The 16005-nt window shown below is 41.5% G+C and overlaps 1 protein-coding gene across 2 annotated transcripts in view; it reads right to left on the bottom strand.

Annotated features, from left to right (window-relative positions):
* The window catches only part of LOC139540100 (low-density lipoprotein receptor class A domain-containing protein 3-like), a 123946-nt gene extending 108440 nt beyond the window's left edge, over positions 1 to 15506 (bottom strand). Inside the window, exon 1 of one of the 2 annotated variants that reach the window (XM_071343665.1) lies at positions 15134 to 15506. In XM_071343665.1, the coding sequence (XP_071199766.1) occupies positions 15134 to 15185 (52 nt within the window). In that variant the 5' untranslated portion in view covers positions 15186 to 15506. The remainder of the gene's footprint in view (positions 1 to 15133) is intronic. The other variant, XM_071343664.1, reaches the window with a different exon arrangement.
* Positions 15507 to 16005: the final 499 nt, after the last annotated feature.

Below are 16005 nucleotides of genomic sequence, written 5' to 3' on the forward strand. Positions count from 1 at the left end.
ATTTTATTTGATATGATTTAGTGGCCTGGTCGTGGGGAGAGATGCCAAGCCACGGTTGACAGAGAAGCAGCATTAAAGCAATTAACATGGGATTTGCATTTGATTTGGGCTGGCAAGGGGGGAGATGTAAACAGCAGGCAGCATCAGCCGATTAGTTCTGGTGAAGATGAGCGCATCGTCTCCACTGTCCCCCTCCAGGAGAGGATTACCCATTACACACATACACACACGCTCCCAAACATTCACGCGTTCACACACACACACACACATGCGCAAGCAGTTTGACTTTGTGTTAAGAGAGAGATTGAGAATGTGTGTGTGTGTCTCCTAGGGGTTTAAAGACAGATTTCTGACACAACAGGAGTGAAACAATGTGCTCCTCCTCCTTCCTCTCTCTTCCGCCTGAATTCACCTCTCTAAAATCATTCAGACAGGCAATATTATTGCCTTCCTTTCTTACATGACATATTTCATCATCCATTATACACCAGGGAGAACGCCCAGGCTCCAGTACGATGCTCTGAGCTGATCTCCGCTTAACGAGTGGTATTTTCAGGTAGGCAATAATGGGAAATTCAATATCAATATCATGGGGTCTTAAGTCAAAGCTTTGAAATTAATTGTGACAAAGAGGTAATTATTTATAGTCTGCCAAATTGAGATTGATCTTATTTGTTCATTGATGCACTTGCCTGGGAGAGTAACATCAAGTGCGTAATTGGCTTTTCTGTTGAAAGATTCTCATCTGTGATTGGAGTTTCACCCGAGAGGTTAGTGTCTGTGTGAGTGTAATAAAAGGTGGAGAGAATTCCACTGGTAGCCTCAGCTGAATGCCAATGTGATGTGAGAGAAGAGGGGAGGAGGGGAAGATCATAACTAGGTATTTAAAAAAACTAAAACATTTTATCCTCTCCTCTGCTCCTGACTCCATGTGCTGCTGTTGCAGGGAGTTATGACGGTTATTTTATTTTCATGATGGTCTTCATCCATAACTGGCAGGTACACGGTTATACAGTAATTGTGCAAGCCCTAATCACACCTCTCCATCCCACAGGAGGAAGGAGAGCTATTAGAAGTCTTGATGCGTCAGCTGGCCACTTCACTCAGAAAGAAGTCAAGCCACCATTCAGTCATTCCGTCCGTCCGTCTGTCTGTCCATCAGTCACCAATTTGGTATGTTACTCTTGTATTTATGTTGCTTTATCTCTATGAAAAACCACAGAGATAAGGCATATTCAATGTTTTTTATTAGTATTCACATCAGTATTTATTCTAAAGTATGCAGACTTGCGGAGGGATGACTGAAAAAAATGCAGAAGGGCAAAGTACAAATGTAATCGAACACTGAGCAAGACAAACTCTCAGGCTCAGTGTAGAACAAGAACTCTGCAATGTTAACTGGAGCAAGTAGAACAGCTAAGTCTGCAAACATTCACCATTTCACACTCTAAGACATCTCAATTCTGATTTGGAGTTTCACATTAAAAACTTGTTTGAAAAAATACTTTCTTCAGTGGTGAGTGTGACCTGTGAGTGTGACCTGAGAGAGAGAGAGAGAGAGAGAGAGAGAGACCAGGTTGCACTTCAGGCTATTGAGGCCCTGTGGACCGTTTTCACTTAAGTTCTATATGTAATTCTATGAGGAATACCAAAGAGCTTGCTATGACAGCAGACACACCTAATAGAACAATGAACATTTGATTCAGACAATTTACATCAGGGCTCGCCAACCCTGTTCCTGGAGGGCTACCGTCCTGTAGGTTTTCGCACCAACCCTAATCGAGCGCACCTGATTCTAAAAATTAACTAGTTGATAAGCTGAATCAAGCTAGATTGAAATCCTACAGGAGGGTAGCTCTCCTGGAACAGTGTTGGAGCCCTGATCTACATATTTATTAGAAATTATGCAAAACACACAAGTCCGCTAGTAAGCTCTCCAATTTAAATAAAACTATTTGTGTGTTTGGTTTGTGTGTTTGCAATGTACAGACTTTATGACTACTTTGCCAGTGATTGCATTAGGGCTGACCCCATTTAGGCGAATGGACGATTGTTTGGTCGACTGGCTGTTGGTCGACCAAGATTATTTTAGTTGAGCAGTGGCAAATATATTTAAAACAATTATGGCACACTAGACACCTGTCTGATTCACGCCTGTCTGAGTGGACTAATCCATTGTGGAGGCCGCAGGGATGGCACGCCAGTATCACCAGTAGTACATTTACCGTTAATTAACATCCTTTATAATCTACAATGTTTGTTTGGTTACAGTCATTTCTGTTAATGCATTCATTATACTATTATTACAGTCTTACCGTTGTCATTGTAGGAGAGGACACGTTGTTTGCAAAGGGCACAACCTTGGCTACACCTGTGAATTTTTTTGGGGGGGGTTATTTCATTCCATTTACGAGTTGTCAATTCATTCATTGTCTTGTTTGGAGCACTCCTGTCAATAATGATGTAAGGACACGTACCTGATTACGCATATAAGTAGGCCTAGCCTACCTGGCCTGCGTGCAAATGTAGGCCTAGAAATGTGTCCATTTGGGGATCTGATACTATTTCAGATTTTCTTTCTAACTCACCATCACTTTTGAGCTCATTTTTTCTTCGCCTCAAAAAGCAAGTAAACAAAGTCTGTTTTTACATCCATTGAGAATGACAATAGTTCCTCAACGTAGCCTATTTGAAAAATCTTTCCAGCTCTTTCTCTTTCGATAACCACTCAGCATGAAAGGGGAAAAATGTTATGCTCTGATCCGGTGGAAACGTCATAAAATAGGCTTACCTGATTATCCCTTGCGCAAATAGTCTACAGCTGTGTCTGTCTGTCCAGAGCTCATTGGCCTGAAGCTCCAGAATATTGTATACAATGTTACAGGTTTGCTAGCAGGAGAAGTTAATAGTTGATACAATGTTTCAAGTTCCTTGCAGACAGGCCATGTGTAGCCAATGTGATGTATAGGACACTTATTTTTATCAGGATATATTCTACTTGAGGGCTGCAATGTTTTTATTTGTTGGCTTTTGCTAAAGAATGTGAAACTTTAATGTGAAACTCCAAATCAGAAATGAGATGTCTAGAGTGTGAAATTGTGAATGTTTGCAGACTTAGCTGTTCTACTTGCTCCAGTTAACATTGCAGAGTTTTTGTTCTACACTGAGGCTGGGAGTTGGTCTTGCTCAGTATCGGACTACATTTGTACTTTGCCCTTCTGCCTTTTTTTCAGTCATCCCTCCACAAGGGAATGCTGACTTGCCTAGTTAAATAAAGGTTAAAGAAATAAAACATCTAATAAAAACAACAAGGCCAGCAGCAGGCAGCGGGAGGAGGGGGGTCGGCTGGAGGCGGGGGGTCGGCTGGAGGCTGGAGGAGGGGGGTCGGCTGGAGGCTGGAGGAGGGGGGTCGGCTGGAGGCTGGAGGAGGGGGGTCGGCTGGAGGCTGGAGGAGGGGGGTTGGGTGGGGAACACGTTTTTGTTCTTCTTGTTAGGCTATATTGATCTCTGGCTCCATCTTTAGTAATTTGTGTGTCTTCATTTTTAATGAAGTATGCTTCAGTGCTTAAAGCATCAGACAACCTCAGTAGCCTACATAGAGTTGATTTTATTCAAACATAGGGTGTGTCTATATATGGAAAAATAGACGTTTAAAAATGTTGATCAATTGAAAAAGAAAGAAGACTACTGTCAGTCAAGCTATTTTTTTTTGTCAGAGACAGCCATAGATTGCATATTTAGAGCATCATATTAGATAATAATGTCATGACTGTCCACAGCTATTGTTTGGAGTTCAGCTCTCCACTGCAAGCACATGAATATAACTACAAACCATGCACTTTGCCAATACATCCATACCAAGGTTTAGTGTAACCCAAAAACTATCATAAAAATAATGTAGTAGCTCTTATCCAGTGACCTACACTCAGTCAGCACATAAGTACACAATCAATGGTATATAGCAGATAGTACACAACAGCAAATAACACCCTGTGAGCCAGTCTCAGAGGGATGATGGGATTGCTGTCTGTGTCCGTGATGCCACGCTGGGTGACACAACACAGCAAATGACTCCTGATCGCAGGGACAGCAGGGGACCCAGCTGTCTGGCAGGCAGCAGGAGGACAACACAGGGCCATAATGGCCTTTTCCAACACACAACACGAGAGAACAGAAGAAAACCGACAGAGAGAGGGAGAGAAGAGGTAATGGTGTGTTGTAGGCATCACAAACAATTAGTAGATTTGGTTATCCATGGGAGATAAAGTTATATCCACCCTTGCCCAGAATGAGGGGTATGGAATCTCCTACCTCCTCAGGCTTCCTTGTTTCTGTGGCGATGATGAGTTAATGGGTTGCCAGGAGACAGAACTGCAGTGACATGAAACACTGCCACTCTACATGGCACTGTCATTATATTCCAAAAGACGGTATTCGGATAAATACGTTTTTTTTTAAGTAACACTTCTCTGCTGCTACTCCTTGGCTTTGGCGTACAGCTAGGTGTGTGTGTGTTTGTATGTGTGTTCATGTGTGCAAGTGTGTGGAGTCAATTACTGCCAAACAGACAAGAGTCTCCTTTAAAAACTCCCAAAACAGATTTATCGCCGGGACCTAACTCCCAGATTAAAGCCTATATCTCATATTAATGTTTGAAAGTTTAAACTTGTGACAGGCCATTTGAATGAAGACCAGAAGTGACTGGATCAATGTTATAAACTCCAAGGGAAAGAGCATACAGCACATTCTAGGCCAAACCATGGTGAGCAGTACAGTTAACAAGTCATATGTTATGAATATACCTTATTGAAATATCTCACCAGGATTACAAACTTTGGCCCACCGAAGTTAGCAGTACAGGGTCTTTTAACTTCACAAACTAAGTCAGAGAAGATTCTTAGCTATCGATGTATAAAACCATCCAACCAGTCAAAGGTTTAATCTTGGCTCCAGGGAAGTAGATATGATCGATAGACGACAATGATGAGACTGAGCCTTTCATGGAATAGCAAAGCACTTTGGATCGATCAGCAATCAATTTCTAATGAGTTCTCTGGACAACCTTTTATTCAAACCTCTCTTCTTTTGTTTCCCCTCCGATCCATACATCTCCAGATAGATCAGATCCATGAAACATGAAGCAGCGCGATTAATAGATCACAGAGCAGAGCTCAGGTTGGATGGAAGGAGATGCTACATCTCAGGTAGAGATGGACAGAATCACATCAATCATTCATTTATCCCATCCAAATTAAATGAAAATAATACAGAAAGAATAACAAAAAATTGGTCTAATTAATCCCATTACGTGTAGTATTTTTTTTAAGGAATTCAATGATTGCAGATAGAGGATTTGTCTGCATTCTCATATCTGCTGCAACTACTGAAATCTGTCTGTAATAGTCTGGCCCATGTCTGTAACAGGGATAGAGGTTCAAAACACAGCACTGGTATTGAGTTGAAAGTGTGGTGCTGTGCTAGGGAGGTCTGAAAGGTGACTCCAGTCATGTGGCTTTGTTTGACAACTCTGGGAAATGGCACCAACTCTATCACACACAAGGCAGGCCTAATTCAAGGGACACAGTAGGACAATGATTGGGAGCATATCAGCTGAGGTGAAAACACACACACACAGGCATACACACACATGGTATGCACACACTGCACAGACACACATACAGTCACAGATGTTTGTGCGTGGACACACAAACACACACAGGGCTAGCCACTAAACACCCTTCTCTGACAACAGAACAACCCAGGAGCACAATATCAACCAAAGGTAAACAATATACAACTTGGTTCTGCTCCTCGACTCTGAGTCTCACCAGGTGAGAAATTATTACGGCACCCGACGGTGGTTATGAATGAAAACATCCAACCACCTGTGTCTTGAAGTGTGAAGTACTATTGAGACTGTAATGGAACACATTCATCTTGATTATGGAGATATCGGGCATGCTTACGTCTGTCTGTTTCCTCACACTGCCATTGCCGTTATTTTTAGGGCGCTGCTTCACAGTAAATACAATAACGAATCTGAGGACGGCAGATATAGGAGATAGTCATTGAATAAATAATATCCTTGTTTGGACCCCAGGAAGAGTAGCTGCTGCCTTGGCAACAGGTAATGGGGCTCCTAAAAAAATATATATACTATGTCTGATAGAAAGAAGGGATAGCATGCGTGCGTGTGTGTCTGTGTGCATGTGTGTGTCTGTGCAGTAGCAGGCACTATCAGGCCATGAGGACTCTGCAAGACAATAAGGTTTGACATACAATCGTGGCCAAAAGTTTTGAGAATGACACAAATATGAATTTTCACAAAGTCTGCTGCTTCAGTTTGTATGATGGCAATTTGCATATACTCCAGAATGTTATGAAGAGTGATCATGAGAAAATGAACTGAATCCCCAAAAAACATTTCCACTGCATTTCAGCCCTGCCACAAAAGGACCAGCTGACATCATGTCAGTGATTCTCTCGTTAACACAGGTGTGAGTGTTGACGAGGACAAGGCTGGAGATCACTCTGTCATGCTGATTGAGTTCGAATAACATACTGGAAGCTTCAAAAGGAGGGTGGTGCTTGGAATCATTGTTCTGCCTCTGTCAAACATGGTTACCTGCAAGGAAACACGCGCCGTCATCATTGCTTTGCACAAAAAGGGCTTCACAGGCAAGGTTATTGCTGCCAGTAAGATTGCACCTAAATCAACCATTTATCGGATCATCAAGAACTTCAAGGAGAGCGGTTCAATTGTTGTGAAGAAGGCTTCAGGGCGCCCAAGAAAGTCCAGCAAGCGCCAGGACCGTCTCCTAAAGTTGATTCAGCTGCGGGATCGGGGCACCACCAGTACAGAGCTTGCCCAGGAATGGCGGCAGGCAGGTGTGAGTGCATCTGCACGCACAGTGAGGCGAAGACTTTTGGAGGATGGCCTGGTGTCAAGAAGGGCAGCAAAGAAGCCACTTCTCTCCAGGAAAAACATCAGGGACAGACTGATATTCTGCAAAAGCTACAGGGATTGGACTGCTGAGGACTGGGGTAAAGTCATTTTCTCTGATGAATCCCCTTTCCGATTGTTTGGGGCATCCAGAAAAAAGCTTGTCTGGAGAAGACAAGGTGAGCGTTACCATCAGCCCTGTGTCATGCCAACAGTAAAGCATCCTGAGACCATTCATGTGTGGGGTTGCTTCTCAGCCAAGGGAGTGGGCTCACTCACAGTTTTGCCTAAGAACACAGCCATGAATAAAGAATGGTACCAACACATCCTCCGAGAGCAACTTCTCCCAACCATCCAGGAACAGTTTGGTGACGAAATATGCATTTTCCAACATGATGGAGCACCTTGCCATAAGGCAAAAGTGATAACTAAGTGGCTCAGGGAACAAAACATCGATATGTTGGGTCCATAGCCAGGAAACTCCCCTGACCTTAATCCCATTGAGATCTTGTGGTCAATCCTCAAGAGACGGGTGGACAAACAAAAACCCACAAACTCTGACAAACTCCAGGCATTGATGATGCAAGAATGGGCTGCCATCAGTCAGGATGTGGCCCAGAAGTTAATTGACAGCATGCCAGGGCAGATTGCAGAGGTCTTGAAAAAGAAGGGTCAACACTGCAAATATTGACTCTTTGCATCAACTTCATGTAATTGTCAATAAAAGCCTTTGACACTTAGGAAATGCTTGTAATTATAATTCAGTATTCCATAGTAACATCTGACAAAAATATCTAAAGACACTGAAGCAGCAAACTTTGTGGAAATTAATATTTGTGTCATTCTTAAAACTTTTGGCCACGACTGTACAGTGAGGTCCAAAAGTATTTGGACAGTGACATATTTTTTGTTGTTTTGGCTCTATACTGAAATGGTATAATGACTATGAGGTTAAGTGCAGACTGTCAGCTTTAATTTGAAAGTATTTTCAGCCATATCGGGTGAAACATTTAGAGCAGCGTTTCCCAAACTCGGTCCTCTGGATCCCACGGGGTGCACATTGGTTTTTGCCCTAACACTACACAGTTGATTCAAATGATCAAAGCTTGATGATTAGTTGATTATGTGAATCAGCTGTTTAGTGCTAGGGCAAAAACCAAAATGCGCACCCCTTGGAGTCCCAAGCACTGAGTTTAGGAAACCCTGGTTTAGATAGAACAGCACGTTTTATACATTGTGCCCACATTTTAAGGAACCAAAAGTATTCTGACAAATTCACTTATGCAGTATGTGTATTAAAGTAGTCAAAGGTTAAGTATTTGGTCCCATATTCCTAGCAAGCAATGACTACAAGCCTGTGACTACAAACTTGTTGGATGCATTTGCAGTTGGTTTTGGTTGTGTTTCAGATTATTTTGTTCACAATATACAGTACCAATTAAAAGTTTGGACACACCTGCTTTTTATTTATTTGTACTATTTTCTACATTGTAGAATAATAGAGAACACATAAACGATGAAATAACACATATGGAATCATGTAGTAACCAAAAAAGTGTTAAAACAAATCAAAATATATTTTATATTTGAGATTCTTCAAAGTAGCCACCCTTTGCCTTGATGACAGCTTTGCACACTCTTGGCATTCTCTCAAACAGCTTCATGAGGTCGTCACCTGGAATGCATTTCAATTAACAGGTGTGCCTTGTTAAAAGTTCATTTGTGGAATTTCTTTCCTTCTTAATGTGTTTGAGCCAATCAGTTGTGCTGTGACAAGGTATGGGTGGTATACAGAAGATAGGCTATTAGGTAAAATACCAAGTCCATATTATGGCAAGAACAGCTCAAATAAGCAAAGGGAAATGACAGTGCTCATTACTTTAAGACAAGAAGGTCAGTCAATCCGGAAAATGTCAAGAACTTTGAAAGTTTCTTCAAGTGCAGTCGCAAAAACCATCAAGCGCTATGATGAAACTGGCTCTCATGAGGACCGCCACAGGAAAAGAAGACCCAGAGTTAACTCTGCTGCAGAGGATAAGTTCATTAGAGTTACCAGCCTCTGAAATTGCAGCCCAAATAAAAGCTTCACAGAGTTCAAGTAACAGACACATCTCAACATCAACTGTTCAGAGGAGACTGCGTGAATCAGGCCTTCATGGTCGAATTGCTGCAAAGAAACCACTACTAAAGGACTTAGGCCAAGAAACATGAGCAATGGACATTAGACCGGTGGAAATCTGTCCATTGGTCTGATGAGTCCAAATTTGAGATTTTTGGTTCCAACCGCCATGTCTTTGTGAGACGCAGAGTAGGTGAATGGATCATCTCCGCATGTGTAGTTTCCACCGTGAAGCATGGAGGAGGTGGTGTTTTGCTGGTGACACTGTCAGTGATTTATTTAAAATTCAAGGTACACTTAACCAGCATGGCTACCACAGCATTCTGCAGTGATACGCCATCCCATCTGGTTTGCGCTTGTGTGGGACTATCATTAGTTTTTCAACAGGACAATGACCCAACACACCTGTGTAAGGGCTATTTGACCATGAAGGAGAGTGATGGAGTGTTGCATCAGATGATCTGGCCTCCACAATCCCCCCACCTCAAACCAATTGAGATGGTTTGAGATGAGTTGGACCGCAGAGTGAAGGAAAAGCAACCAACAAGTGCTCAGCATATGTGGGAACTCCTTCAAGACTGTTGGAAAGGCATTCCAGGTGAAGCTGGTTGAGAGAATGCCCAGAGTGTGCAAATCTGTCATCAAGGCAAAGGGTGGCTACTTTGAAGAATCTCAAATATAAAATACCATTTGATTTGTTTAACACTTTTTTGGTTATTACACGATTCCATATGTGTTATGTCATAGTTTTGATGTCTTCACTATTATTCTACAATGTGGAAAATAGTATAAAATAAAGAAAAACCCTTGAATGAGTAGGTGTGTTCAGACTTTTGACTGGTACTGTAAATTAATGGTAAATAATGTATTGTGTCATTTTGTAGTCACTTTTATTGTAAATAAGAATGAAATATGTTTCTGAACACTTCTACATTAATGTGGATGCTACCATGATTTTTTTTAAGGGGGGGGGGGGGTTATGATATTTATGCCTCTGTAACATTCTCACTCATCATTATTCACAATTCATGAATGATTATTCGTAATCACGGTACCATCCACATTAACGTAGAATTGTTAGGAAACATATTCTATTTTTATTTATACTAAGTGACTCCAAAATAACACAATACATTATTTCCCATTCATTTCTGTTGGGCACAAAATAATCAGAAACAACCAAAACAAACTGCAAATGCATCCAACAAGTTTGTAGTCACAAGTTTGATGTAGTAGTGATTGTTTGCTAGGAATGTGGGATTAAATACTAAACTTTAGACTACTTTAATACACATAATGTCACGCCCTGACCTTAGTTCCTTTATGTCTCTATTTTGGTTTGGTCAGGGCGTGAGTTGGGGTGGGCATTCTATGTTTTTTTTCTATGTTTTCTATTTCTATGTGTTTGACCTGGTATGGTTCCCAATCAGAGGCAGCTGTCTATCGTTGTCACTGATTGAGAACCATACTTAGGTATCCTTTTCCCACCTGTGGTTTGTGGGTAGTGTTTTCTGTTTTGTGTTGTAGCACCTTTCAGGACTGTTTCGATTTTCGTTGTTTCACTTTGTATTTTGTGTTCAGTTGTAATAAATTAACATGGACACTTACCACGCTGCGTTTTGGTCCGATCTATCCTGTTCATCAGATGAAGAAGATCGTTACATAAGCGAATTTATCAAAATATTTCTGGTTCCCTAAAATGGGGGGACTATCTATAAAAGTGCTGTCTTTTCTAAATGGTTCATCTGATATGGATGAAAATACCCCCCAAAAAGTTGACAGTCAGCACTCATAGTCATTGCATCATTACAAATCCAAAGTGCTCAGTACAGAGCCAAAACAACAAAACAAGTGTCACTGTCCAAATACTTTACCTCACTATATATGCTACGCTAGCACCATCACTTCATTACACATTCATTCTGACAGGTGAGACATGGTCAGGTGGAGCTTTGGTGATTCACATGGGTCTTCAATGAGAAGATGGTGGAACACCACTATTCTATAGTGCTAATGACTAATAAAAGTTTTTTGGGCCATTCTCCCACTTTACCTCACTTCAGGGGCAAGCCTGGAAAAGACCACAAAAAAGACCACCCACACACACACACACACACACACACACACACACACACACACACACACACACACACACACACACACACACACACACACACACACACACACACACACACACACACACTCACACACTCTCTCTCTCTGAAGTTATTCCAACTGTATTCCAGCCAGGTCTGTTGTGATTTATATGGTTCATTATAACGGAAATTCTTTACAACCCAACCCGACAGAACAGGGTGCCATTGAACACAGAGTCACGGGAGGAGGAAGACACATTAAATGGCCTCTGCAGAGCACAAACAGACAGACCTGGAGTCCATTTTGGAAAGTTATATTTACAATGCATGTGCAGGTTTAATTTGCTCGGTTTTGTTACGGCAGATTTCCTCCTCTTCGTCAGAAGAGGAGGTGTAGGGATCGGACCAAAACGCAGAGTGGAAAGTGTCCATGTTTTATTAACAATTAAACTGCACACTAAACGAAACAAAATAGCAAAAGAGAATCTAACCGACAAACAGTCCCGTGTGGCACAACTACATACACGGAAGACAAACACCCACAAACAACACGTGAAACCCCGGCTGCCTAAGTATGATTCTCAATCAGGGACAACGATTGACAGCTGCCTCTGATTGAGAATCATACCAGGCCGAACACAAAATCCCAACATCGAAAATCACACATAGACAAACCCACCCAACTCACGCCCTGACCAACTAAATAAATACAAGACAAAGGAAAACAGGTCAGGAACGTGACAGGTTTCACTTTGTTATTAATAATAGCCAGCTGTGTGTGTGTGTGAGTGAGTGATCAGGTCTGGGTGACCTTGATCGGTCAGACCAAAATGGGTCGGTCGCAGAGTGGAGGCCTGAAGTTTGACAGCCCTCTAAATCTAATAAAACATATAACTTTAACACATTTAATGCATGTGTCATATGTATGGATTTACCACTGTTTAAGATATTACCAACTAAAGTAATATAGGCCTTCATACTGTACTGCAACACTGAGACTGAGACTGTGTTTTACACCAGATTTCACAAGTGCTAAACAAATGTGAAATGAGAGTTACCGAAAAAGACATCAAGACAAAAGTGTGTTAGCTAAAAAACCTTCCCGCATTCCAAAATGTAACATGAGTAGCAGAATGGCAGATGGCTGGGAATTAGTTGTCAGAATTAAATAGACATCCCTTTTAGAGCCCAAACATGCAGCAAAAACAATATTTATTTAAAAAGCATGAGTCTCACAAACTGACAGGTACAGTAGTAGGCTACACAGCTAAATGATTTGAGTCTGGGACCCATGAGCACCAACATGTGAAGTTCATATTAGGTGTCAAATGAAAGCTAAGTCTCTTTTTATTTATTTTTATTAAGGTATAAAAAAAAAATAGGAATAAGCAAAGGCTTTGATTTCTGGTCAGAGAGATGGAAAAGGGGTCTAAGAAAACATCTACCAGAAAAGTCAAAAAATGTATGAGAAACGTATGAAAACATAAGAATATTGAAGTAAAGACCCATGCTAACTAATATGAACACTTATATTTAGTTTTGGATAAATTATTTGCCTACTGTACATTTTTAAAACATGACTTTATGCTTGTAATTCTGTTGCCAAAAACCTACATATTTTTAAGATATTTATTTCTAATTTCTCTCCCTCATGAGGGAGAATAATGAACATTCACATACGTAACAAGGAAAGTTAGATGTACCAATTAGTTCGTGTTTTTACCGATATCAAGTTTGTTTATGAATTATTAGGTGATTAAAACTCGTAATTTCCGAAATCACAAAAAAAAATCCGAAATCACAGTTGGGTCACGTGCTACTGTCCTCCTTTCCACTGGCATACTGTTATGTTCAGCTCATAACGGTTTTCTTTCTCTTTCTGTCATCTGGTGGTCAAAGCAAGACTATAAAAACAATCTGGACAACCTCTCCCTCCTCTCTCTCGCCAGTTAGTCACTGACGTTACCGACATCTACCACCTTTCCATTTACTGTAACAAGGACATCCATGGATGGGCCAAATATGAACCAATCATAAATGTCTGTTTCACAAGTTTGGACAGCACAGTACAGTACAGTAGAGCACAGTAGAGAACAGTAAAGGGCCCGGTTTTCCAAAAGCATCTTAAGACTAAGTTAATCGTTAGAACCTGTACAGTATAGTACAGAAAGGTACAGTACAGTAGAGTTCAGTAAAGTACAGTAGAGCACACTGGAGTAGAGAACCATATGTGCTTTAATGCACTGTACTCTACTGTACTGAACATATGTACTTTACTGTACTGAACTCTGCTGTGCCATACTGTGCTGTGATGTCCAAACTTGTGAAACATAGACGTCTAGGATTGGTTCAGATTTTGTCTGGTCCGGACCAACCAAATGTGGTCGTTTGGGGGCAGAGCTCATTCAAATAATAGCCAGTGTGTAGAATAATACCCAAATATGCTAAACATATATTGCATATTTCTACATTTGTGTACCTGTTCAGGATGCATCACCATGAAGAGAATGATATTCATACCCATAATTATGCATTTCTGTATAGTACAAATCAGGGACCAATGATGTAATTCCGTTAGCGGTTTAAAATCCACTTCACCTACTGTAGTTCGATAACCAAAATAAAAAATGTGAAACTCAACGTGTCATGTCAAAACTGTCTTCTTGCAGGCATCCTTGAATCTTCATTTTTGGAAAACGTTGTCGCATTAGAAACTAAGGGCGATTTTACCGTAATATCGTTACGAAACTTTGCATCTGCACAGTTCTTCCAGTAAATGTGTTTTGTGACATTTTCTGTGTAAATTGTTCAAAGTAGTACTTGTTCATAGAGTTGTATGGTTTGTTAAACTTTAAAAATCTATGTTTTTTTTAGCATACATTTTAAAGTGACAAATCGGTTCTCGTTGCGGACAAGTCAACTCAGTACTCTGAGGTAGCCTTTAAATCTGAAACATGTTGAGTTTGAATAACAAAAAGGCATCATCTTTTGAACTCCCATTGCCCTCATAGAGTGGCTCAATGTGTTTTGCACAGCAAATCAACTCTCACCTGTCAGTCTTTATTCGAACCTGTAGAACGGTCTATGCAACTTGGTAATAGTCATCATACTAGAGCCTACACTGAACTTTATTGAATGAAAAACGATCTACTATGTAACTATAAACACAATATTGTTACTACAGTTTTTCTGTGTAGGTTAGTTGCTCTCAATATAGGGCTCTGGTTACATGTACTTAAAATAATTATATAGGCATACATGGAAGGCCACAAATTCATGTAGCCATACTGAAAGCATTTAAAATCCTATCCTGGTAATGTAATTCTGTAATACTTACTGCCTGCTGCACAGTCTGATAGAAGTAGGCTTCTCTCCATGCCCCCCACTCGGCCCCTCAGCTGCCATGGCGGGGCAGGGGCACAGATTGACTTGTCAACGCTGCCCTGTCAACAACCTCAGATCATAACTACCATGTGTCCTCTGACTCCTCTCCCTCTGATTCACCTCTCACACTTCACACAGCATCCTTACTCACAAACACAACAGTATAAGGCAATCTAGCCCTACACATGGCTGCCAAACGTTTAACGACAAACTGACATGCAATGCGATGTCCTGGGAAACATAGCCTACACGCCACAAGAAAAGAACGGGAATTTGAGAATAGCCCGCTGCTTTCGGGTTGGCAAAAGTAAAACAACGGGACGTAGCGGAACTAAATCGACTTCGCAGCCTTCGCAGCCCCACTCCGCTTGAAGTTAGCGCTGGTTACATTGCAACAGTGTAACATTTATGACAACAACGATATTGTGCACACAAAAGTGGCAAATAGGATATATCGTTTTTGTTACGTCTGTTGCGAAAGCACGCTTGTTCTTTCCCTTCCAGAGCAGCCACAGCGGCACTGTTAGAAGCGCCGACAGATGAAAAAGCTTGAATACGAAAAGCTATGTATTTAAAAAAAAAAAAACTTACCAACCGAGCTTGAGCCCGTCCCCGAACTAAGCAAGATGTACCAGATCCACATCTTATGGTCTTTTTTCGGCCTGCCCTTTTTGCACCCCGCCGCGGGCCAACAATCGGGGCAATAGAACACTTATCCGGTTTGCTCCTATCTCCACTTTTCGCGTTGTTTTCTCCTTTTTTCTATTCGTGACAAAGTTAGAAAATGGCTTGCGTGAAGAGCCAGATTCTCACAGGGACAGAGTTTTCGGAATCAGGGCTGGGTAGGAAGTGGCTGGCGGCGGTAGGGGCTTGGGGGTGGTGGCAGGGGATTTGGAGTGAATGGGGATCACTGGGTGGGGATCGGGTTAGCGCCGTTTGAGAGGCGGAGACTTGTGGCTGCTACAGAAGACTAAAGGTCGGTTGGGAGTAGGACCATGTATGTGCCTCGAAGGCAGGCACTCACACGAGCTCTTGATCACAGAACATGTGATATAGCCAGGCATCTATTAATCCAAAAAGCTTGAAAATAGTGACATTCAGCCATTAGTTATTCGTCCTTTATACATACTTTGTTTGTGAGATTAAATCTCTGTAGATTTTAGACTTCTGGTTTGTGAGATTAAATCTCTGTAGACTTTAGACTTTGGAGACCTGGGAAAAACTATGTGAAAGGTGCACTGAGCAGTTTAAATAGGCTACAGCTCCCTGTTTGCTCTCAATCCCCACACATATACACACACTCAACCAAGCAAGCACGCACCCACACACCCAAGCATGCACACACACACACACGTACACACACAATCTGTCTGTCACAGTGTCAGTGTTATGAATAGTGTGTCAACTCCGAAAACAGAGGGAGCAGATAGAAGAGAAGGGGAGTGATGAGCTTTCACCAGAGC

Source organism: Salvelinus alpinus, chromosome 15, assembly GCF_045679555.1.
Source record: "Salvelinus alpinus chromosome 15, SLU_Salpinus.1, whole genome shotgun sequence".
Lineage (NCBI taxonomy): Eukaryota > Metazoa > Chordata > Actinopteri > Salmoniformes > Salmonidae > Salvelinus > Salvelinus alpinus.